Raw genomic sequence first — 23,009 nt, forward strand, 5'->3', positions numbered from 1 at the left:
TATTAAAAAATAACGGTTTTGTTGCTGCTGTTGTTGATACCTGCGTGAAGAAGTTTTCAAGATTAGGATTTTTTTTTTTAAATAAATCATCCCTAGACTGTTCGATAGTAGAGAGTCTGCCTAGCACGTGTGAGGCCCTGGGCTCAAATCCCCTGGTATAGAAAAAATAAATTTTAATATATTCTCCCAACATTGTGCATCTGCTTAAAAAAGAAAAAAAAAAGTGGGGAAGGAGTCTTGAGGGGTCAAGAACCCTAGTGGGAAGCTGGGGCCTGTACAGGGCCATGAGGAAACAGTATGTGGTGATGAATGGCAAAGGAATTTCTAGGAGGAGTGATGGTGACATTCCACTGAAAATAATAAACTAATAGCAACTAATACACAGAGGACTCTGTGTCAGGCCTTGTTCTAAAAGTTTGAGCATATTAACTCATTTAGCTTATGCACAGTTTAGATTATTTTCCTCCACTGTAAATTCCCTCACAGTAAACTAGGGTAGGCAGAAAGAGTCACAAAACAGCAGAGAATCAGGCTGAAGTATGGACTCACTTTGGAAATAAATATATTTTAAATTCTTTTCTAGAAAGAAAAAGTAAACCATAAAAATATGTGTGGAAAAGGCCAGATCCTGCTATCATGAACAATGAGAATTTGAGCCATTTTATTGGGATATTACAGAATAGGGAAGCCCCAGAAAACCCTGGGGTGGGGGAGGTGTTCAATGGCTCTGTTCCAAGCACAAAGCATTTGGTAGGAATGGGCCCTAAAAGGTGGGAAATGGTATTCAGGAAGGACTCGATGCTGGTATAAGCTTTGGAAGTTGGAAGGTGGGACTAGACACCGCCCCCCCATGATTTATTCCCACCAGTAACCAGCACATCTTTTTGGTGTGCCTCAAGAAAGCCCAAGCCACCAGGACACATCCATCTGCTGTGAGTCAAATGGTTCAGGAAGATCTAGATAGGGACATATGCAGGGGACTTCATCTGATTGATTCCTGGATGGGTGACCAGCCTGAGCCCTGCATCATCCTTTCACTGTTTACAAAGTGGACAACCAGCACCAGACCATCTGCTGTTCCTGATTTTCCTACCCTGAGACCCTGAAAGGCCAGAAGAGAATTTGGGAATAAAAATTAACCTGGAACCTACGGAGGGTGAAGGAGCTGCACTCATCTGAGCAAAGGGGAGGTTGGAGGGAGGAGTCAGAGGGAGACAAGTGTGTATGGAGTCTTGAGCTGTTAGTCTTCCAGACTCTTGAGAAGCCCTGGTCACTTATTGAAGGACAGGTCTCAAAAGCAGTAATGATGAGGGATGGGAGGACTTACTGGACCACAGGAGTCTGACAACAGAGCATCCCCAGGGGACACCAGTACAGCCTCCCAGGCTAGCCTTCCCGAAACTGTCCTCAGGTCCCGGCCCAGAACAGCATGGACTTCCCTCGACCTGGAAAATAGACTCACCCCTCTTTCTCCTAGTTACCCCCAAAGACCTCCAGGTCCCTGGGAAATGTCCTCATCCTTGTTCAACCTGGAGGCTCTTGCCCTCAGGTCTCCCTAGGAGGTCCAGAGAGGCCCGCTGCACCCATTCTTTCATCCTCACCCTGGCCAGGGTCCCTTTCTCCTCCAGCAGCCACACTCTGACCTGACCCAAAGGCACAGCCCTTCCCCACATCCTGCTGTGTGGCTTGAATCGCAGGTTCAGGCTAGTCTGGGGCGGGGACTTCGGAGGGCGGAGGGCGGGGACGCAGACCCATCTTTAAAGATCTGGAGCTGGCCCTGAGGCGCCGGCGGCCCTGGGAGGTCCCAGGAATCGCTCAGGACCCAGCTCCCCTGCCTGAGCTCCTGGGGTCGCCATGGGCCACTGTTACCGCATCCGCGTGGCCACCGGAGCCTGGCTCTTCTCCGGGTCACACAACTGCGTACGCCTGTGGCTGGTCGGGGAGCGCGGAGAAGCAGAGCTGGAGCTACAGCTGCGGCCCGTGCGAGGAGAGGTCAGCCTGCGAGAAAGGGGCCCCGGGCCCCTAGCCCGGGAGGGTACCAGACACGGGAAAGCGGCAGGAGACTGGGGGCCAGTGACTGCGCAATCGCGCTGGCTGGGAGTTCTACAGAGTTAGAACTCCCGGAGCGAAGTCAGGAACAGGGTTGGGAGCTATAGGCTCCATCTGGGCTTCTCCCTCACCCAGACCCTGGTCCTGGCAGCCACCAACTCCTTCTCCAAATGGCCCCAGGGTCAGTGTAGCCGTACAATCTGTGATCGACTGTGAAGCTCCTCCAGATACCGTCTTGGTGACAGCTTAGGGATTGGGGTAAACTAAAAGATGATGATGCTCCATCATCAATTCAAGTCTCAGAGGGCAGCGCACTGCTCAGAGAGGAGCGCAGAGTATGGGGCAGGTCAAATGGGGAAGGGAGGGAGGCTGTCTTCTTAGGTCCTGATAAACTGAGGTTCCACAAAGGGCCGGCTCGGCCCTCAAAGCGGCTTCTCTGGGTCCCTTCGGCTAAGTCTGGCAGGTCTGGCTCCCACAGAAAGAGGAGTTTGTTCTGGATAGTCCGGAGGACCTAGGCACATTGCAATTCGTGAAACTGCGCAAACAGCACTCACTGGTGGACGACGCATGGTTCTGCGATCGCATCACTGTGCAGGGTCCGGGAACCTCCGCGGAGATCGCGTTCCCGTGCTACCGCTGGGTGCAAGGCAAGGGTGTCCTGAGCCTGCCCGAGGGCACAGGTGAGAGGGCAGCATGGGGAAGGTAGGCACAAGGACTCCTCTGAACGTGCTGGGAGCAGCGGGGCAAAATGAGGAAGGTCGGCGGGGCTTAGAAAAAGGATAGATGGAAACACACATGAAGTGTGGGGATTCCAGGATGCAAGACAGCAAGAAGTTATGAAGTCTCTGAGTTTTACTCAAAATACATGATGCTCCAAGTGAGACTGGAAAGGGGGTAAGTGATCTGGAGAGGCCCTCTTCCAAAGTGAGGACAGGGAGTAGGAGATGCAAAGATAAAGGAAAACAGAGAAGCAAAGTATGAAGATCTCTCTTTAACTCAGAACAAGTTAGGGTACAGACAGGTGAGGGGCCTGTGGAATGGAGATGGAGGTGACCTGTGAGCAGAAGACAGCTATGGAAACAAATTATACGATGATAAGAGAGCTGGTTTGGGTGAAATAAAATGGAAGACAACTGTAAAAGACAAGGAGCACTTGGTGTGAGGTGGGAATAAATAAGGACAGCAAATGTTGAATTTTTACTATGGGAAACTAGTAAGAGAGAGATGAATAGAGACAAATGATGACCAGGTGGTTAAGGATGGAAAAATGACACATATGACTTGAGACAAGTGAGTCTAAGTACAGGTAAGAGCAGGAGAAAAAGTCGATAAATAAAATCTACAATTGTAAGTCCGAGAAAAATAAAATCAGATCATTAAAGCAAACAATCTTTGAGGGACAGGTAAAGGTGTGGCACTTTGGGTATAAGACATGTGAAATAAGCCAGGTCAATATTTACAGCAAATAGGTGTGGACATATAGGTGACTAAGATTTTATCACCTTCATTAAGTGAAATAGGGTCACTTAATTTCACTTAATGAAATAGGAGAAGATGAGTTAAGGAAAAAGAAAATGTGGCAAACATGAGATTTTTGTCTTCAGGCCAAAAATGAGGGCTGAAATAAGTTAAATTGGGAATACAGGACTGGTTAACAGTGGGATAAATGTGGAGAGGGAATCAATCAAGAGAGGGAAAGTCAGAGATAAAAGCAATAGAACAGGACTGAAAACATGGAATCTGGTGATAAAAAGAAAGTCAAGGACCAGCAGAGGAGAGCACAGAACCAAAGCTACGTGGCCAATCTTCTTAATGTCTCCCCAGCCCGTCTGGCAGGAGACAATGGCTTGGACGTCTTCCAGAAGCATCGGGAGAAGGAACTGAAGGAAAGACAACAGATCTACTGGTGATCACCTATCCACAGCCCTCCCAACTGTCCCACCTTTTCCCTGCCCCTGCCCTTATCACTGACCTCAACACCCTCCCTGAGGCTTTGTCCAAACTTCTAGCTGGGCCACCTGGAAGGAAGGGATACCCCTGACAATAGCTGCAAACTGTTTGGATGACCTACACCCAAATGTGAGATTCCATGAGGAGAAGAGGCTAGACTTCGAATGGGCACTGAAGGCAGGGTGAGGAAAAGGCTGGATGGAGCTCAGAGTGGCATCAAAGTTGGGAGATCCAAGAATGGTGGTATATGGTGAGGGCCTGAGGGGTGAGCCAAGGGGTTCATGCCCCAAAATATGTTCTAGGGCTCTGGAGATGGTCCTCAAACGTGTTTACACCCTCCTGAGCTGCTGGAACCGTCTGGAAGACTTTGATCTGATCTTCTGGGGCCAGAAGAGTGCCCTGACTGGTCAGTGACTCCCCCAGATCTCTAAACCCTCTGATGGTCCCTTTTGATGGCCCGTCCATCGTATTTCAAGGTCCCCCACAACTCCTTGCCAAGTAAAAACATGTTGTTCCTGTTCTGATCTCACAGAGGCCTCAAGAATGAAAAGAAAGGGACTCAGGATAGTCTGAATCCCTGAGGCCTTAAGGAGAAGGATGTCCAAGTAGTAATCTCCCTCCTCTACCCCTCTCCCACCCTACAGAGAAGATCCACCAGTGCTGGCAGGAGGATGACTTTTTTGGCTACCAGTTCCTCAATGGCGCCAACCCCATGCTATTGAGACGCTCCACCTCTCTGCCATCCAGGCTGGTGCTACCCTCAGGAACAGAGGAACTTCAGGCCCAGTTGGAGAAAGAACTCCAGGTACCCCACACACAAACACATACACTCGGCATTGTTCTCTCCTTAGCAGTGTGGCAGGAAGAACTGGTGAAGATGAGAAGCCAAAGATAAGTCACGGGAAAGGAGGCTGCCCCTTGGTGCAGACTCAGGGGTTAGAAAAAAAAAAAGTCTAGAAATGACCAAGTATTGGGGGAAAAACTTTTAAGAACTCCCAGCATAAACAGAGAAATAGGAGGCACCTCAGGGCACAGATGGGGGCCAAAGATGTTAGGAGGAACTATGACATTCCTGGCTGATGTCAGTGTCCTGGACTCCAGTATTCATGGTCACAAAAAAAAAAAAAAAAAAAGCCTGTGCCAACAGATGGAGAAATTCAGGAAGATTTTCTGGGGAGTGAGGGAGGAGATGAATTTGGGACAGATGAACTGAACATGAGGAGGCCGAGTCCAGGCAGAATCTTGTGTAAATGCGTGCCTGTGTGCTGTATTCAGTGGTAGTGGGATCCAGGGGGAAGCTCTGTAGAATGTTTGGCAGAGGAGGTAAGATTTATATAGGGAGTGGAAGAGGGATGGCTGAGCTGATGGGAGCCAAAAGCAGAGACAGACCATTAGGGGATGACAGAGTAGGGGTCTGGCCACCTGGACAAGGGATCAGTTGATAACACCTATGCCACTGGATTAAATGGGCCTAGATCTGAACCCAGATCTGCTACTACATATCCCTGCACAAGAGATCTATCCTCACTAGGTTGTTTCTTCACTTTAAAATGAGAGGAATTGGACCAGTAGGGCTCTGCCAATAGGGCTCTGGAACTGATGATGCAGGATGCTAAGCTGGACTGAATGTCTTCAAATGTTTTGCCCTTTGCCCTGACCCTTTAGGGATATAATTTTTTTATTTGTTATTTTTAGACATACATGATAGTACAGTGTATTTTGATGTTATACATATATGGAATATAACTTATTCTAATTAGTATCTCATTTCACTGGTGGCATATATTCATATGTGAACATATGAAAGTTATGTCCTATTCAGTCTGCTGTTTTTCCTATTTCCATCTTCCTTCCTTCCCTTCATTCCCCCTTGTCTAATCCACTGAACTTCTATTCTTCCCTACCTCACTTATTGTGTATTAGCATTCACATATCAGAGAGAACATTCAGCCTTTGGTTTTTGGGGATTGGCTTATTTCACTTAGCATGATAGTCTCCAGACCCATCCATTTAAAGGCAAAAGTCATTACATCATTCTTTTTATGGCTGAGTAATATTCCACTATGTATATATACACCACATTTTCTTTTTCCACTCATCTGTTGAAGGGCACTTATGTTGGTTCCATAGCTTAGCTACTGTGAATTGAGCACTATAAGCATTGATGTGACTGTGTCACTGCAGTATACTGATTTTACATCCTTTGGTTACAAACCAAGGAATTGGATAACCGGGTCAAATGGTGGCTCCATTCCAAGTTTTCTGAGGAATCGCTATACTGCTTTCCAGAATGGTTGATCCAATTTGTGTTCCTTTGTCCCCACATCCTCACTAGCATTTACTGTTATATTCTTGATAATTTCCATTATGACTGTAGTGAGATGGAATCACACTATAATTTTAATTGGTATTTTTCTAATTGCTAGTGATATTGAACATTTTTTCATAAATTTGTTGACCATTCATATTTCTTCTTCTGTGAAGTGCTTGTTCAGTTTCTTTGCTCATTTATTGATTGGGTTATTTGTTTGTTTGTCTGTTTTCTGTTTTGGTGTTAAGTTTTTTGAGTTCTTTGTATATCCTGGAGATTAATGCTTTATCTGAGGTGCAAGTAGCAACGATTTTCTCCCATTCTGTTGGTTCTCTCTTAATGTTCTTGATTATTTCTTTTGCTGTGAAGGTTTTTAGTTTGATACCATCCCATTTAGTTTTTCTAGATTTTACTTCTTGCACTTTTACGAGTTTTGTTGAGGAAGTTGGTTCTTGAACTGACATGATAAAGAGTTGGGCCTACACTTTCTTCTAGGAGGTTCAGAGTCTCTGGTCTAAAGCCTAGGTCCTTGATCCACTTTTGAGTTTTGTGCAGGGTGAGAGACGGGTTAAATTTCATTCTTCTACATATGGATTTCCAGCTTTCGTGGCACCATTTGTTGAATAGGTTGTCTTTTCTCCAATGTATGTTGATGGTGCCTTTGTCTAATATGAGATAACTTTATTTATGTGGGTTTGTATCTTGTCTCCTATTCTGTTCCATTGGTTTTCATGTCTGTTTTGGTGCCCATACCATGCCATTTTTTGTTACTATAGCTCTGTAGTATAATTTAAGGTCTGATATTGTGATGCCTTCTGCTTTGCTTTTCTCACTAAGGATTGCTTTGGCTATTTGGAGCCTCTGATTTTTCCAAGTGAATTTCATGATTGCTTTTTCTATTCTATGAAGAATGTCACTGGAATTTTAATAGGAATTACGTTAAAATTGTATAGCATTTTTGGCAGTATGGCCATTTTGACAATATTAATTCTGCCTATCCAAGGACATGGGAGATCTTTCCATCTTCTAAGGTCGTCTTCAATTTATTTCTTTAGTGTTCTGTAGTTTTCATTGTAGAGGTCTTTTACTTCTTTTGTCAGATTGATTCTCTTTATGAATAGATTTTTGAACTCTCAAATGGATACATTCCTCCTTTCTCTAGAATGGTTCCCTATTTGAGGCTGACTTTATCCTGCTGGATGGAATTCCAGCCAATGTGATCCAAGGAGAGAAGCAGTATCTGGCTGCCCCCCTTGTCATGCTGAAGATGGAGCCCAATGGAAAGCTGTTACCCATGGTCATCCAGGTGAGGCCCCCTGAGCATCTCATTCCCACTTCTCTGTTCACATCAACCTTTGCTCCTAAGGACCCAAACCCTTAACTTTGGCCTCTCAAATCCCATCCACACCAAGACCTACCTTCATGTCACAGCTCACAGCCTGGTCTTCCCAATGTACCTAATGGAAATACTTATTCAAGAATCATAATGGCCTCTTCGAATCCTCATCTTATACCTATCAGTTGTCAAACATTAGTATGCTTCCGAATCACCTCAAGTGTTTGTTAAAACACAGGGTCTTCAATGCCACCACTAGACTTTCTGATTTAGTGTCTGGGGGTAGGCACAGAGAATATTCATTCCTTACAAGTTCCAAAATAATGCTGATTCTCCATCTCAGAGCACACTTTTTGAACTATTATTTAATCTCTAAGCATCCTCTAATTCTGAATATATATTCTCTTGGATAACCCTTTTTCTCACTATTCCCATCAAACAATCAGTTAATTATTATCATTGTCAATAATTGTACGCATCCAACTTCTGCTTCCCTCTCTGCCACCTGAGCTCTGATTCCCATCCTATTTCTCCTAAAAGACTGCTAGAACCTCCTTACTGGACTCCCTGCTTCCAGTTTCTCCTGCATTCAACAAGACCACAAAATCATAGCCAGTGATGAGAGGAAGGATTCTTATTACTCCTACTACATTATAACCCTCTAGAAGGCAACAGTCTTGCTTAGTCACCTGTTTCCTCAGAAATACTGATTGTGTCATACAAAAGTTGATAGTTCAATAAATACTCGATTTTTCTTTCTCCCAGATTCAACCTCCCAATCCCAGCTTCCCAACCCCAACACTGTTCCTGCCATCAGATCCTCCACTTGCCTGGCTCCTGGCCAAGTCTTGGGTCCGAAATTCAGATTTCCAACTGCACCAGCTCCAGTATCATTTGCTGAACACTCATTTGGTGGCTGAGGTCATCGCTGTTGCTACTATGAGGTGCCTCCCAGAACTGCACCCTGTTTTCAAGGTACAGGCTCTACTCTTATCCTAACTCCTTCAGACACGTTATAAGGGAGCCCTCTGAAATTGTCAAAGATCTAACAGCCTAGGAATCAGCTTGCAGTATAGATGGAATGTCATTAGTAAAATAAAAGTCTTATTTATACCTTGGAGTAATACAAAGGCTTTATTCCTACCTTAGGAGATTTAATATTTTGCCAGGAAGAAGCCCCCAAGAACCAATCAAGAACAATTTCTGGAATTAAAGTTTGAAATCACAAGAGACAACCTATAAACTGATGGAGAATGTTCCACCCCAAGAGAGTAGTCAGCTAAGTAGCAAAAGATCAGAATACAAGGAGATAAGCCCAAGAGTAAAGCAGGTAAAGATGTGCACTAGTGGCTTCGTTACACAGGAATAAAAATGAAAAATCAAAAACATGGTAAATAAAGGAAAAAGAAAAGTTGTAACATGTCCGGATGCAAGACTGGAAAGAGAAAAATCAAAAGTTCAAGCTTCTGTGAGACATGTAGGAGCCCATAGTTTGTGCCATGTGTTGTACTGACCTAGAAATACTATAATTTTATGAAACAATGTAGTGTTTACTGCTAGGCAGAAGACAGCTAAGTAAGACTTACGCTTGCTTGAAAATGTTCTCAAAATCTCAATGTTCAGATAAGGAACATGGCAGAGAAGGGCACAAAATAACAGAAACTTTGAAACAGAGTAATAGAAAAGTTAAAAGAAGCTAGTTTGGGGGGTAAAATGAGATATTTGATTTAAGCAACAAGGAGTTTGAAGTATTGGCAAGATATGCAAGTAAGCACTTGGTATGGAGAACAACTGAACTGTTTCAGCTGAAGACATCCATCTGGACCTCCCAACCTTGGCCAATATAGCTGTGACCCCTGAAGGTCACCTCTTTGGAACATAGACAAGATGGAGACCAGTATGTTTAAAAGGATCTTGGAATTTATTTGTCACATGATGCCTCCTGCATCATCATCTTCTGCTCAATATTATTAAGTGAAACCTTAATTCAGACTTATAATTCTCCTTTATAGCTCAATCCTACAATGTCATCACTCACCATTAACAATTTCTTCTCATGGCAAATAGCTGAGTTGTTATAGGATACATAGGAGGGTGAAGCCTGCAATCATCAAAATGGCCACCTTTTGATGGCTAGGGTCGCAATCCTGAATCCTGGCTTCAGTACTTACCAATGTCTACATATTTAAATGAGAATAACAGGATGTCCCTCATGGGGTTGTTAAAGGATAAAATGGCATAAAACAATCATGTAACATGTACTACATGCTACAAAAAAAAATAGTTCTTACATTTATTATTATTAGGAGTTGTTTGTCCTCAAGCATCTTCTCTCCTCATGTGGACTTTGGGCCTTCCATGACATTCAGCATCTTTCATGAACTTTCTGAAAAGTTTCATACTAATGTAAGCTGCTTTGATACCTTAATAACATAATGATCACTTGGGTTTCTCCTGTGTCCAGCATCAACAATTCAGATAAATACCAAAATTGGATGAAACCTGCAAATTAATTGGGTAGAAAGGAAGACAAATAAATCTAAGGTACAAAGAAACATGTGTGGGGGGCAGGGTTACCACTGAGCTACATCCACAGCCTTTTTAATTTTTTATTTTGAGATACAGTCTCACTAAGTTGCTAAGGCTGACCTCAAATTTGTAATGCTTCTCAAGCCTTCCAAGTTGCTAAGGTTAAAGGCAAGTCCCAGGTTCAGGTAGCCTTTTTTTTTTTTTATTGTAGATAGACACAATGCTTTTATTTTATTTATTTTTATGTGGTCTGATCCTCAGATCAAACCCAGTGCCTCACACATGCTAGGCAAGCATTCTACCACTGAACTACAATCCCAGCATCTCACGTAGCCTATTTTAATAGGCAAGGAAAAGCAGGAAAGAGGTAGCTGAACAGTGTCCAGGTGGCAGTGGGGACAGATTTGACAGCAGCCCCTCTGCTCCTTTAAGCAGGTAGATCAATGTAGCCCTCTAATTCTGACTGAAACTACTTGCTCAAACTACCCACAAAACAAAACCAATAGTGACATGACAAAGAGATGTAAAAAGGCTAGTTTAAGGTATGAGGATGAGGTTTGTAGAATATAAAAGAAAGTCAAAAGGATCTGATTCATAGGGTACACCTATAATCAAGGTAGGAATAATAAAGAGAATGATAACAGTTATTATTGGAGAATTTCTGGATGTTCTATCAACTCTTCACACATCACTCACATAATCACAGACGTCACTAAAGCTCCCTGAGATAAGAGATCCTATTATTGCCCCCTACTGACAGAAGAGGAGATTGTAGATGAGAGGTTATAAACTTGGCCTAGTATCAAAGGCAAAGTGGCTCCAGAGCCTGACTCACAAGGAAGTTAAAGAACATGAGACTGATCAGAGAAACAGACCAAGGAAGCAAGAGGGATGAAAGCATCAATAAGGGAGCAGACCACCATGATGGGTGCCAGGCCCTACAATGAAGGACCCAAACATAGCTTCCATTAACTGCCCTCCAACATTTTCCACTCCAGCTCCTGGTCCCCCATATCCGCTATACTTTGGAAATCAACACCCGGGCCCGAACCCAGCTCATTTCAGATGGAGGATTATTTGATCAGGTAAGGAAGGAATACAGTACAGAGCTGCCTAATCACCCAGCTCTCTGCAATCTTCTGCCATTTTCAGCACTCCAGATGACATATGAGAATGTCCTGACCCTTAACTGTAAGTCCTGTCCTTTTATATACATGTCTTTAAATTTATAAACCCCATCTTGAACTTCCTGCATAACAGGCTATCATTCTCTGGTTCTGCTTCCATCCCTCAAGCCCTGTCAATTCTTATCCCAGGCAGCAAACACAGGTGGAGGGGGCCATGTGCAGTTGCTCCACCGGGCAATGGTTCAGCTGACCTACTGTTCCCTCTGTCCTCCTGATGATCTGGCTGACCGGGGCCTGCTGGGAATCCCAAGTGCCCTCTATGCCCATGATGCTTTACAGCTTTGGGAGATCATTGCCCGGTGAGTAGAAGGAGCTGAAAAATGGGTGGGAGAGGGAGGGTAGGGCTCTGGCTTCAGGTCAGCATGGGGAAAAAGCTGGGAGAGAGAGAAAAGGAAAAATGAAGAGATGGTGAGGTCTAAAAATGAAGAGATAGGGGTGCAGTACACAGGTGAGGAGAGCTGTGAGTGTAGAGACTGAGGGATCTGGAAGAATCAGGGCTTTACTAGGAATAATAGATAGTAGCCATACACAGAGGATACCTAGAACTAGTAAACTACATCTTCCTTTATGCTAATATGTCAAAAACCTGGGGAGGGCTGTGGGTATAGCTAAGTGGTAGAGCACTTGCCAAGCCTGTCTGAGGCCCTACTTCCATACCCAGCACCTCAAAAGAAAATTTTTAAACTAAACCCTGGAGAATGTCCCAAAGTAAGTCTGATAGGATCTGTTCAGGTACCGATTCAGTCAGTTGATCTGAGGCCACAGCATAGAGGAATAGAGGTCAGAGACTGGAGCTCTCTGCCATGAGAGAGCTCAGCTCCCTTCTCTGGGCAGGTATGTGGAAGGGATCATCCACCTCTTCTACCAGAAGGATGACATCGTTAGGGGGGACCCTGAGCTGCAGGCCTGGTGTCGAGAGATCACAGAGGTGGGGCTATGCCAGGCCCAGGACAGAGGTAAGATCCATCTCAAAGACAGGAGCTCCTCAGACACTGCAAGAGCCCTTTCCCAGCCCTGTCCCTCTGAGACAGAACCTCAACCCAGTATCATATCCCTCCCTCCACACACAAATTCCAGTCACACATCTTAAGACTCAGGAAAATTCTAAATACCCATGGACTGTCCTCCTCAGAGACCCTGGCCATCAACCCCTACTCCTGTCCCCACCTCAGTCATAGATGCCCTGCCACGGCCTAGGAACCAACCAGGGCAGAGCCAGTGAAGGGTTCTGTCCATGCTGGGACTCACATGTTATCTTTGTGGTACCCCCATTCAGGTACTGCCTGAAGATATAAATAGGAAAAGTTTACCACTAAAGTCTATAATAACCCAACCTGGCCCTCTTCCTTTTTCCTATATGCTACTATCCACCATGCAGAAGAGCCAGGTATTTTCATATTTGCCAAAGTGCAAGGTCATTTCCAGATGTAACCTCAGTACTATATATGTTGTGGCTTAAACCTGAAGTTAATTCCCTGATCTTTGGGACTCAAGTTCATTGGTCAATCTTGTCCTCTCTCTAGAAAGTACCTTAGTTTATCTCAACTCCTCTATGTGTGTGTGTGTGTGTGCGCGCGCGCGTGTACACACACACACAAACACACACACACACACACACACACACACACACACACTACACTTTCATCTCCAAGAAAGAAATAGCCTTTCTCAAACTCTCCCTAGAAATTCATGTCTGACACAAACATACCTAAGTAAATAAACAAACACCTATCAATTCTAAAATACAGACCTACTAAGGCATCAGCCTTAATTTCTTTCCTATTATACTGAAGCCTCTAAATCCTGTTCCTTTTCTGCCCAGGTTTCCCTATCTCTCTCCAGTCCCGGGCTCAACTCTGCCATTTCCTTACCATGTGTGTCTTCACATGCACTGCCCAGCATGGGGCCATCAACCAGGGCCAGGTATGGATAGTTGAAAGCCCAGGTTCCTGAAGGCAAGTGTCTGGATCTTGGGAGATCGAAGGGTGAGAGAGGGATTCAAGCCCTAAGTGCCAGGAGTCTAGGATTACAGTTTCTTCCCCCAGCTGGACTGGTATGCCTGGGTCCCTAACGCCCCTTGCACAATGCGGATGCCCCCACCCACCACCAAGGAAGATGTAACATTGGCCACAGTGATGGGGTCACTACCTGATATCCGGCAGTCCTGTCTTCAAATGACCATCACATGGCATCTGGGACGCCGCCAGCCAGACATGGTGAGAAGGGAACCCTCGGGAGAAGAAAATTACAGTTGGAAAGGAAAATCAGAGTTAGGGAATGGGCTCTAGGTGCTTCTGTCTTCAGACTAGAAACTAATCCTTTGTTCCTTCTTAGGTACCTCTGGGGCATCACAAAGAAGAATATTTCTCAGACCCTCAGGCTAAAGCTGTGTTAAGCCAATTCCAAACAGATCTGAAAAACCTGGAAAATGAGATTACAGCTCGGAATGAGCAACTTGACCTGCCTTATGAATACCTGAAGCCAAGCCGCATAGAGAACAGTGTCACTATCTGAGACCTAAGGTGCCCCCACCTGAAAGATGTCACATCAGCTTTAAGACTGAAATGTCCATCTTGAATATAATGTTTTCCTAAGTCTCTGTTGCTAAGGATCTGATTCCTCCCTCAACTAAACTTTCTATCAGTATACCACTAGCCCAGAGAGTACTAAATTTAAGAGCCAGGCAATATTTAGGCCAGAGTCCCCGCCACAGTTACTCAGCTCTCCCACTGTAGCACGAAAGCAGACACAGATGATATATGTCAGTAAATTATTTTAAGTATGTTCCAATAAAAATTCATTTATGGACACTTAGATATGAACTTCCATTATCACAAAATATTAGTTTGGTTTTTTTAACTATTTAAAAATACAAAAAAAAAAAGTACTTTGCTTGAGGGACATGCAGAGACCACAGACTGGACTTGGTCCTTATATAGTTTACTAGCCTAAGCCCCTGACCTTTCTTCCAAAACATCCAAGAGCATGTTTGGGGATAGAAGAAATTCACTACCTCTGTTAATTCTCCTTTCCAGGAACTAGACTTCATGTTTGGTGGCCAACTCACAGATTGCTGAAAGTTCATTGGCAATTTTCCCTTCACCCTGACTCCGCTATTTAGACACGTACCCCAAACTTCCCTGAATAGCCCAGAATAAAAAATCTTTGCCCCCAAATGACTTCCTTTTCCAGACAGTCCCAAACAAAAGATATACAAAACTCGTATTTCAAGGCCACTTTTTAGGTCCTTTAATACTCAGTGATCTCTTTATGTTTCCCAGGATCCAAGTTCTCTTTCACAACAATTTTGATAATACTATGCACAAAATAAATGGGAAAATACCACAAAGTTATTCTAGCCTATAACAGTGTTTCTTTGGTTCTGGAGTCTCAGCATCAAAATGATCTCTCTCAATTATTCTGTGCTCTGTGTAGAATGGATACAACAAACTTAATGCAAAAATGTGTTCTTTGTCACATTTTAACATATTTTTGAACAATTTTGAACAAAAATAAGTATTCAAACCCAGGCTCTCAAAAAATAAGCATTCTTCAAACATCCCTATGTTCCTGAATGATAATTACAATTCTGCATCGCTCTAGTAAAATACAGAAACATTCTGGAGTTGGGAGAGGGCGATCTACTCATATTTTTAAATCTTGTAGTACTTTACACAAAGGGCCTACAATCACTTTCTCTAGTAAACAGGGCAGCAAAGTGACATTTTTGTGTACTTACTTTCTGCAATACCTGTAGCAGGATTACTCACCTTCACAACTTGCTCATCGAATCTGCTTTCCCTGGACTTTCTCTAACCCCAGATTTTCCCGGTTTCAACATCCAAAAGTATACAGTATTCCAAGAGAGATGATAAAAACCATACAGTATCCCAAGTTTTGTTGTTTAAGAGAACCATCTCTAATGCCAAGAACTCTCAGCAATTTTAAAGTGTTCTTGCCACAACAGCATGTTTTGGCCTCCAGGAGTGCTCCTATCTCCTTTCACTGTGTCAGAACAACCATTTTTAAAGGGAGAGGGGAGTACAAAAGCGATAGACACGCGCGCTCTCCGGAAGAAATCTCTACGTCTCACTTACTATTTCCGCATCACAGAGACCGCCCCAGACTAAAGTGTCTTAGGGGGAAACGAGAGGAGTCCAAGCTTCTCATCCTAACAGCCCGTTTCCCAAGTTACCAAGATCCTGCCAGAATTAGGGATTTCCGAAAGGCTACGGCTAGTTCCTCGTCACGTGACCCGTCAGTCTGATCACGTGATGTGTCAGCTACTTCCATTCAGATGCGGGGATGTGAGGGAGACCAGAAACCCTAAGCCCTCGCTCTTGTATACTCAAACCCTAGCCACACAGATTACAAAGCGCCTCTGGATGCTCTGCTTCTGTCTCGGACACCACCTCCTCCCATGGAAGTTTCGGAAGGACCCCAGGGCGCCATCTTCTCCGCTGCCGCCCCCCAGAATGATGGTTGGGGCCTGAGGCCACGCCCTCTCCTCCGCGGTCCGCGGCTTTAGCTCCCAAATCCAGCGCTCTGAACTCCGGAGCGTCCAGGGTTGCTTCTCATCAGGTTCCCACTTGATTCACACTCACGCAATCCCTGGTTCCCTTCTTCATGGCATCGCTCTTGTGCTGTGGGCCTAAGCTGGCCGCCTGCGGCATCGTCCTCAGCGCCTGGGGAGTGATCATGTTGGTGAGGGGACATCCCGACGGAAGTCGGAGCGGGCCCGAGGACCTCCCGGGTTGGAGGGCTGGAAGGCCAGGAAACCCCAGGTCTTAAAAGGCGTAGGCAGGCTGGAGGGGCTGATGGGATAACTGGTTGCTGGAGAATGAGACAGAATTGAGATTAGAAAATAGGGAATTAGAGCGAGAAGGTGCTGGGGCTAGAGCCTAGAATGGGAACCAGGGCTGGTAAATTTGCGGATTAAAGTAAGAAAAAGAAGAGCTGGGGTCTTCAGAGATGCATGAGTTGGATGGAGACTAAGAGGGGAAAGGGACTGCCTCTTGAAATTGGTAACTGAGGCCTTCCCCCCACCTTGACTTTATCCGCGGCGACTTCCATAAATAATATGAAGTGCCTGTTCTCCCTCACCTCTTCCGCCCTGTCTCGTGATAATGAAGCCTCTGGGAAGTATAGTCTGAGTTCCTGGGAGAGTTGCTAACTATTCCTGCCCTTGTCCCAGCCTTTCGTCTCAGTGTCCCCACTTCTCGCCCTGTTGCAGGTGGCTGAGGTCGAATCCAGCTACAGCCACTCATACTACTAGCTCGTTCTGGTTAATCCCAGGCACAGGTGTTGGGTCAACATTAGAAATGAAAGGGATTTAGGGAGTGACCAGCAACACAGTTGCCTGAGTTCAACAACTTACATATTCCCTTTTTTTCAGATAATGCTTGGAATATTTTTCAACGTCCATTCCGCTGTGTTAATTGAGGACGTTCCCGTCACGGAGAAAGATTTTGAGTAAGTGGTTTGGGGTAGGAGGGAGCCGGGTGCAGGTGAAAAGTGGCTGGACCTAGGGTCAGAATTGTAAGCGGCAAATTGCCAGGAGGCTGGATTAAACATCCTGCCCTGATGGAGTACTGGTAAAGGAGAGTTTCTCTATTTAGAATGTGGTTAGAGGCTGGGGATTGTAACTCCGTGGTAGAATACCGCTTTACGCGCTTTCTTTTATGGTGCTGGGTTCAATCCCTAGCACCATAAAAGAAAAATGGGATGCATTTAGGAGTGGTCTCGGAAATCAGGCTTCAGCGTCTCTCCTAAAACCCACCAGTTTAGGTGCGGCTTCTTTAGTTACTTCACCTTTCTGTGCCTGGGTTCGTCTTGCAAAGGGAGTATTAGAATGGAATAAATCCTTTAATCCAGAAGACTGAATAAGATAATATACATAAAGGGTCTTGGGACGGTGCCTGACACATACTAAATGCCCGGTAACTGTTGGATTTTCTTAATGACTGACACTTCTCTGCTTAATCCCCTCCCTCAGGAATGGCCCTCAGAAAATTTACAACCTTTACGAGCAAGTCAGCTACAACTGTTTCATCGCCGCGGGCCTCTACCTCCTCCTCGGAGGCTTCTCTTTCTGCCAAGTTCGGCTCAATAAGCGCAAGGAATACATGGTGCGCTAGAGGACGGTCCAATTTCCCCTCCCCAGTTCCCTCTATTTAAAGACTCCCTATCCCAGGTCTCCTCCCGTCCATTCTGGTATCCTCTGGAAAACTGGGTCCCCCTGGCGAGAGTCTGCAGCCCCGGTTCTCCAAGCTCTGGCGTCCAGCCCCTCGGCTTGACCGTATCACAATAAAGAGAAACTGCTCTCTTAAGCTTCGCGTCTGTGCTTGAGTGACGGGGCGGGCCGGGCCAAGGCTGGAGGTCGGCCTGTAACTGCAGAGACCCGACCACTCCAAGGAAGTGTAGTGAAGCCGGCCGGAAGTGAGGCGACGTCTCCCATCTCTCCTTCCCCTGAGCGCCGGGGCCGCCTAAGCGACTGCGGTTGGTAGGGCGGAGAGCGGCAGGGTTTGAGCCAATCAGCTACGGGGAGGGTGGGACTTCCTGCTCCCGGGCCGGAGCGGCTAAGTAGCCCGGCTCTCCGTGGTCCCAGCTCGCGTGGTGGCGGCGGCAGAGCGTCTCCGTGAGGAGGTGCGCGGGGCCATGACGTCAGCGTCCACAAAGGTTCGACCTCCCTCGCGGACAGCGCTCCCTGGCGGCCACAAGAGGGGCGGGCCCCCTGCTTGGCTCCCGCTCTTTCGCGCGGGGCTGGGGGCGGGCGCGGATCTAGGGTGGGGCTAGGGTCTCCGGGCGGGACCGCGCCGGGGCTGTGCGCCGGCCCCCCGTAATACTGCCCCGCCCCCAGGTCGGAGAGATCTTCTCTGCGGCCGGCGCCGCCTTCACGAAGCTTGGAGAGCTGACGATGCAGTTGCATCCCGTGGCCGACTCTTCCCCCGCGGGGTACGTGAGCCCAGGCTGGGACGTGGACGCCGGGCGCGGACGCTTGGACTCTGTCACAGACACAGATCCTCTCTAGAGCGGGGGCAAATGTTAGTTTCCCTTTGTGCCTGGCACAGCGCAGAGTAGGTGTTAATAAATGATCGTTGAATGAATGACAGATGAAGATACAGACAGGTCCACCACCTGATTCATAATTTCAGTTGTCCCTTGCTGCGAACTGACAGACCAAACCACCACCACTACCACCCACCCCAAATCATATAAAATTCCATCAAACTGCTGCAGACCGTTTTCAGGGGTGCTGTTGTAAGACCCCTACTTGTTGAGTTGGTGTCAGTGGGCCGTCTGCAGCAGTTGCACATTGATGAAGGAGAAAAGTGTTCTAGCGGTGGATGCAGTTTCATGTCGTGGGGGGAGGGGTCCCCAGAGGTTTTGTTTTGTTTTGTTTTTAAGTAGGACCCCTTTTAGTCCTTGGAAGGGGACCCAGAGATTGGGGGCAGAAGGCTGATTGGCTGTGGAATGCACAGCCCGTGGGCTGGATCCACTCCCTTCTGCTCCCGTTTTTGCTACCCCACCTCTCCCCTTCCGACAGTGCGAAGTGGACGGAGACGGAGATAGAGATGCTGAGGGCTGCTGTGAAGCGATTTGGGGACGATCTTAATCACATCAGCTGTGTCATCAAGGAACGGACAGTGTGAGGGAGGGTGGCTGGCAGAAAAAGGGGGGTGGGCAGCTTTCTTCCTCCTTACCCATTATTCCTTCTTCCTCAGAACTCCCAGTTCAGCATCTTTCCTACTGTGTTGCTAGTTTTGTTAGCATTCCCTTGAGGACTGAAAGAATATAAGAATTGTCGCAGTTGGTCAAAAGTTCCTAAAATGCGATGGTAGTCAGAACCTTCCAAGAATTTTATTTTAGGGTGCCTGAGCTACTCAATTATTGTATTTCATAATGGGAATCCCTGGTGATTTATATAGATCTTTTGAGATTCTCATTTTTCCAGGGGTATTGTGATTCTGAAATAGTTGATCCAGATCTACTAGTAAGTCTCAGTCTACCTTTAAATCACCAAGCCTTACCTGGTGGCACTACACATCCATACATCTCTCCCAGAAGAGGATTAGGGAATGGGCCTTTTGGCTACTCAGTTCAGGGACTCCACTCTTCACACTCCATCTCCCTAATTGAGTACAGAGTTTCACAAAAATGAGAGCCCTACCAGAGGCCTGGGGCCCTAACCTGGATTCTTATGTAGGGCTCCCAGAATTCCTTCAGAGTGACCCATTACCCCTGCCCTCCCCTTTTCCCTCAGCTTGCTGACCCCTTTCCTAATCTGCTGTCTCTTCTCTTCAGGGCTCAGATAAAGGCCACTGTAAAACGAAAAGTATATGAAGATTCTGGCATCCCCCTTCCAGCTGAATCACCCAAAAAAGGGCCCAAGAAGGTGGCATCTGGTGTCCTGTCGCCTCCTCCAGCTGCCCCTCCACCCAGCAGTTCCAGTATCCCAGAGTCCGGGGGACCCCCCATAAAGAAACAGAAGGCTGGTGAGGGCTGTGGAGTTGTTGCTGTCTAGGGTACGGGTTAAAGGTCCCATCTGAGGTTCAGTGAGAGAATTGGGCCTGGGTCAAAGGATAGATCTCACTTTCTCTCCCTAGGGTGGTTTCCAGAATGGGGGAGGTAGAGCACAAAGCTTTGGAAAACTGGGGAGGGGAGAAGTCAGGGAACCTAGAACCTAGCCTATGCCCCCTCCCAGATGTGACACTCAGTGCTCTGAATGACTCGGACGCCAACAGTGACCTGGTGGATATTGAAGGGCTAGGAGAAACTCCTCCAGCCAAGAAACTCAACTTCGACCAGGGTAGGAGTCTTCCTCCTCCCACACTGGCTGGGGTTGGGGGGAAGTGGTCACCTGATGGCAGGGGTGGGTGTCAGCAAGAGCATCTCCCTTGTTCAGGGGCTTTGAAGGGAAGGTGCTCTCACAGTGCCAGGGACTGGGTCAGTAAGAAGCAGGGTATTTGGAGAGGTGGGAGTTGTCTTGGAAACTACTTGGGACTTGCTCCATCTCTGTCCATTTTACTTCCTGTTCCAGACAGCCTGACCCTGGATTCTGGCCTTCTCACAACCTCTGCTGATGCTCCTCTACTCTCCTGCTGAGCCTTCCATCTCTGACCTTCTCACTATTCACCCTGGACCTGTGGATCACCTGGGACTCAGAACGAGGCCTGCATGAGAGAGGGAAGGAAGGCTGCTAGGACTGTCACCTGGCTGTCCCTGATAATCATCTGCCCTCAACCCCTGACTTACGTCTGATGGACAGTTTTATACAGAAAATAAAGATTCTCTCTCAGCATGGTGCTGGCAGCTGCTGTTCCTTCACTTCTCCTTAGCCCTCAGGGGCTCGGCCCCTCCTCAGTAGTTCTCACCACCCTGCCTGGAGCAGCACAGCCAATATTGGCAGACTCACTTCCCAGTGCCAATATTTCTGTGCTGCTAGAGCCAGGGGAGCTGGGTGTGGGCAACAAAGACTCCACTTTGCTCTCTGGATCCAGAACTTACTCCCAGGGTTGCTGGCGGACAGTATTCCTGAGACTATCCTAGAGATTTTAAAGGAGCTGTTCCAATGCTTTCATACCCTTTTCTTCCCCACCTCACAAGAACTTTGCCACAAGGCCCCAGATACTTGTGTCGCTTCTCCAGGGTGGCCTTCCAGGGCCAGGCCTCAGCGGTGCCTCCCCCACCCTCGCTCTAACACCACAGTGTGGTTTGGACGTGGCCACAGTGCCGTACAAACCACAGTGTGCTGCTGGGGCGGGGGCAGGACGGGTGGGTTGAGAGGAATAGAGCACAAGATGGTGCTATGAAGACCCCCCCACACCCAAGAGCAGGGAAACAGAGAAGGCATAAAAGGCAAACATGGCCCCACAAAAGGTTGGGGAAAACCAGGAACCAGGGACAGGAGTTGAGCAGGCAATTGGAAGGAGAGAGGCCTAGGGGATGAGTTCACAGTGTAATAAGACTAGAACCATCTTCCCTCTGAAGGAACTCAATTCAGTGGATCCCTAGGGTGGGATCAAGGGCAGAGGAAATAGGGAATGACTGGGGGGTGACCAACAAACTGCCTCCTGACTCAGCAAGGGCAGAGTCCCAAGGCTTCCTGTGTCCATTTCTCCCCTCCCTGGGTCAGAACCCAAGAGAAACGCTAGGAGAGACAGAGGGCCAAGGACAGCAGGGTTGGGAGTTGGCAGTCCAGAGGTGGTGGGGCCGGAACATGGTTGAGAGAGGGGGGCCGGAAGTCGCCCTGGGCCCTGGGCCTGCCACAAGATGGAGGCCAAAGGCAGGAAATGGAGGCCAGGGGGAAAGGGGAGAAGCAGGGCCCAGGAAGGGGGCTATCTGGATCTGAAGGCCAGATATTCAACCCCCAGTGCTGCTCCCAGTCCCTTATGGCCCTCCAAGGACCATGTCCCACCCCCACAACACCACCCACCAGCCTATCCACCAGGCCCAGGCAGGCGGGCCCACCCCAGAGAGCCACGTTTAAGCTGAGACAAACATGCCTCTCCCCACCCCCAACCCTAGGCCTTCCCTTAGCCTTTTCCTCCTGTCCAGGACTTCATTTTTTAAAGTACCTCCCAGAAAGCAAAATCCAAGGGCCAAAATCCCTTCTGCAAATCAAAATAGTACCCTGTAAAACCCAATGTTATCCTGCCATATCCCATCCTATCTTTTACCAACCCCCTTCCGACACACCCCCAAAACTCTTTAACAATCAAAAAGATCTAAGATGGTGTAAGTAAGTAGTCTTTTTTAGGCCCCTTATGTTGCCAGATTCCCTCCCCGAGACCCCTATCTGTCCTACATTAAACACTGCTAAGGCCCCCTGCTCCTCATTGCTCCCCCAGAGCCCCAAAACAGTAGCTATCCCCAGCTCCCACCCTCGGCAGAGTCTTTGTGGGGGTGAAAGAGAAATCAAACACTATTCTAAAGGTTGGGGATGTTGGGAAGCATTCTGCTCCCAGACTTCAGTTTCCATCTGGGGGGCTGCAGTTTAGGGGTATAAGAGAAAGACTCTCCAATCATCCCCCCAATTCCAAGACTGACAAAGCCCAACCCCACCCCAACACGCACCTCCAAACCTCCCCCCCAACCCGCCACGTCTCTCCTGAAAACAGGGGACACTTTCCTCCCCACTTACCTCAGCTACTCTCCCCTGAGATCCTGGTCCCCTATTTTGAAAGGAGCAAATTTTGGGGTGCATCCCTTACATTTGGGGTGCAGGAGAAAGGAGCCGCCCCAGTCGCATCGCTGGCCTCCTTCCTCTCGGCTGGCTCAGGGACTGGGGAGTGCCCTGGGGAGGGGGGACCCCCACAAGAGAGCTCTGAAGGGGGTTCCTCCACTCCCAGTCAAAATTGGGGACACCCCCCCAAAACCCGTCCCAGCCCATCCGTCTCCAACTCGGCGGGAGAGGCAGCTGCAATGCCCCAGTCAGATTCCCCCAACACTACATTCCTCACCCCATCTAGAGGGGTCCCGGGGCCCCCAAAAAATCCCAAAAAAATCTAGGATGTTGGGAAGACGGTCCTGGACTAGATCCCCAAATTTGGGGTCCTTAGATACCCCCGTTTTTTCAGGAAAATTCCGTCTTTCGCCTGCCTCCCGCCAGCCCTGCTCTGTCCCGATGCCAATTTTGGAAGTCACT

General features: G+C 47.3%; 4 protein-coding genes across 11 annotated transcripts in view; 3 read left to right on the plus strand and 1 right to left on the minus strand.

Annotated features, from left to right (window-relative positions):
* Positions 1-15,716, minus strand: part of LOC106145117 (uncharacterized) — a 133,646-nt gene extending 117,930 nt beyond the window's left edge. For both annotated transcript variants that reach the window (XM_078042747.1, XM_078042746.1), the window contains exons 1-4: positions 15,460-15,716; positions 13,511-13,592; positions 9,938-10,148; positions 7,729-7,767 (exon numbers count right to left, since the gene is read on the minus strand). In XM_078042747.1, the coding sequence (XP_077898873.1) occupies positions 7,729-7,767; positions 9,938-9,973 (75 nt within the window). In that variant the 5' untranslated portion in view covers positions 9,974-10,148; positions 13,511-13,592; positions 15,460-15,716. The remainder of the gene's footprint in view (positions 1-7,728; positions 7,768-9,937; positions 10,149-13,510; positions 13,593-15,459) is intronic.
* Positions 1,742-14,715, plus strand: LOC101963440 (polyunsaturated fatty acid lipoxygenase ALOX12). Of its 3 annotated transcripts, XM_005332746.4 has the most exons (14): positions 1,744-1,992; positions 2,528-2,729; positions 3,874-3,955; positions 4,059-4,181; positions 4,302-4,405; positions 4,644-4,804; positions 7,473-7,616; positions 8,412-8,621; positions 11,174-11,260; positions 11,492-11,661; positions 12,197-12,318; positions 13,185-13,285; positions 13,408-13,578; positions 13,697-14,715. In XM_005332746.4, exons 1-14 carry the CDS (start codon positions 1,855-1,857, stop codon positions 13,874-13,876), a joined length of 1,995 nt encoding a protein of 664 aa, XP_005332803.2. In that variant the 5' UTR covers positions 1,744-1,854; the 3' UTR covers positions 13,877-14,715. The 3 variants fall into 3 exon arrangements, with proteins under 3 accessions (XP_077898871.1, XP_005332803.2, XP_077898869.1); XM_078042745.1 differs by lacking the exon at positions 7,473-7,616 and having other exon boundaries at positions 1,742-1,992; XM_078042743.1 differs by lacking the exon at positions 4,059-4,181.
* A 126-nt stretch (positions 15,717-15,842) lies between the features above and the next one.
* On the plus strand, positions 15,843-17,691 carry Rnasek (ribonuclease K). The gene is made up of 3 exons (XM_005332747.5): positions 15,843-16,066; positions 16,758-16,834; positions 17,358-17,691. The coding sequence occupies exons 1-3, from the start codon at positions 15,989-15,991 to the stop codon at positions 17,497-17,499; spliced, it is 297 nt and encodes a 98-aa protein (XP_005332804.1). The 5' UTR covers positions 15,843-15,988; the 3' UTR covers positions 17,500-17,691.
* Positions 17,692-17,873: 182 nt separating this feature from the next.
* Bacc1 (BPTF associated chromatin complex component 1) lies at positions 17,874-20,663 on the plus strand. Of its 5 annotated transcripts, none has more exons than XM_005332748.5 (6): positions 17,884-18,040; positions 18,222-18,316; positions 18,909-19,010; positions 19,667-19,857; positions 20,067-20,171; positions 20,403-20,663. In XM_005332748.5, exons 1-6 carry the CDS (start codon positions 18,020-18,022, stop codon positions 20,465-20,467), a joined length of 579 nt encoding a protein of 192 aa, XP_005332805.1. In that variant the 5' UTR covers positions 17,884-18,019; the 3' UTR covers positions 20,468-20,663. The 5 variants fall into 5 exon arrangements, with proteins under 5 accessions (XP_013217184.1, XP_005332809.1, XP_005332805.1 ...); XM_005332749.5 differs by having other exon boundaries at positions 20,407-20,663; XM_013361730.4 differs by lacking the exon at positions 18,909-19,010 and having other exon boundaries at positions 17,874-18,040.
* The last annotated feature ends 2,346 nt before the right edge of the window (positions 20,664-23,009 follow it).

The sequence above is a fragment of the Ictidomys tridecemlineatus genome, chromosome 3, assembly GCF_052094955.1.
Source record: "Ictidomys tridecemlineatus isolate mIctTri1 chromosome 3, mIctTri1.hap1, whole genome shotgun sequence".
NCBI lineage: Eukaryota > Metazoa > Chordata > Mammalia > Rodentia > Sciuridae > Ictidomys > Ictidomys tridecemlineatus.

Excerpts from the sequence above, each read along its gene's own strand:
- LOC101963440 (XM_005332746.4), top strand. The coding sequence starts at position 1,855 with ATGGGCCACTGTTACCGCATCCGCGTGGCCACCGGAGCCTGGCTCTTC. Across the intron at positions 11,662-12,196 it reads CTTTGGGAGATCATTGCCCG|GTATGTGGAAGGGATCATCC; the intron begins GTGAGTAGAAGG and ends TTCTCTGGGCAG. Across the intron at positions 13,286-13,407 it reads GGGCCATCAACCAGGGCCAG|CTGGACTGGTATGCCTGGGT; the intron begins GTATGGATAGTT and ends TTCTTCCCCCAG.
- Rnasek (XM_005332747.5), top strand. The coding sequence starts at position 15,989 with ATGGCATCGCTCTTGTGCTGTGGGCCTAAGCTGGCCGCCTGCGGCATC. Across the intron at positions 16,067-16,757 it reads CCTGGGGAGTGATCATGTTG|ATAATGCTTGGAATATTTTT; the intron begins GTGAGGGGACAT and ends CCTTTTTTTCAG. Across the intron at positions 16,835-17,357 it reads GTCACGGAGAAAGATTTTGA|GAATGGCCCTCAGAAAATTT; the intron begins GTAAGTGGTTTG and ends CCCCTCCCTCAG.
- Bacc1 (XM_005332748.5), top strand. The coding sequence starts at position 18,020 with ATGACGTCAGCGTCCACAAAG. Across the intron at positions 18,041-18,221 it reads TGACGTCAGCGTCCACAAAG|GTCGGAGAGATCTTCTCTGC; the intron begins GTTCGACCTCCC and ends CCCCGCCCCCAG. Across the intron at positions 19,011-19,666 it reads GTCATCAAGGAACGGACAGT|GGCTCAGATAAAGGCCACTG; the intron begins GTGAGGGAGGGT and ends TCTTCTCTTCAG.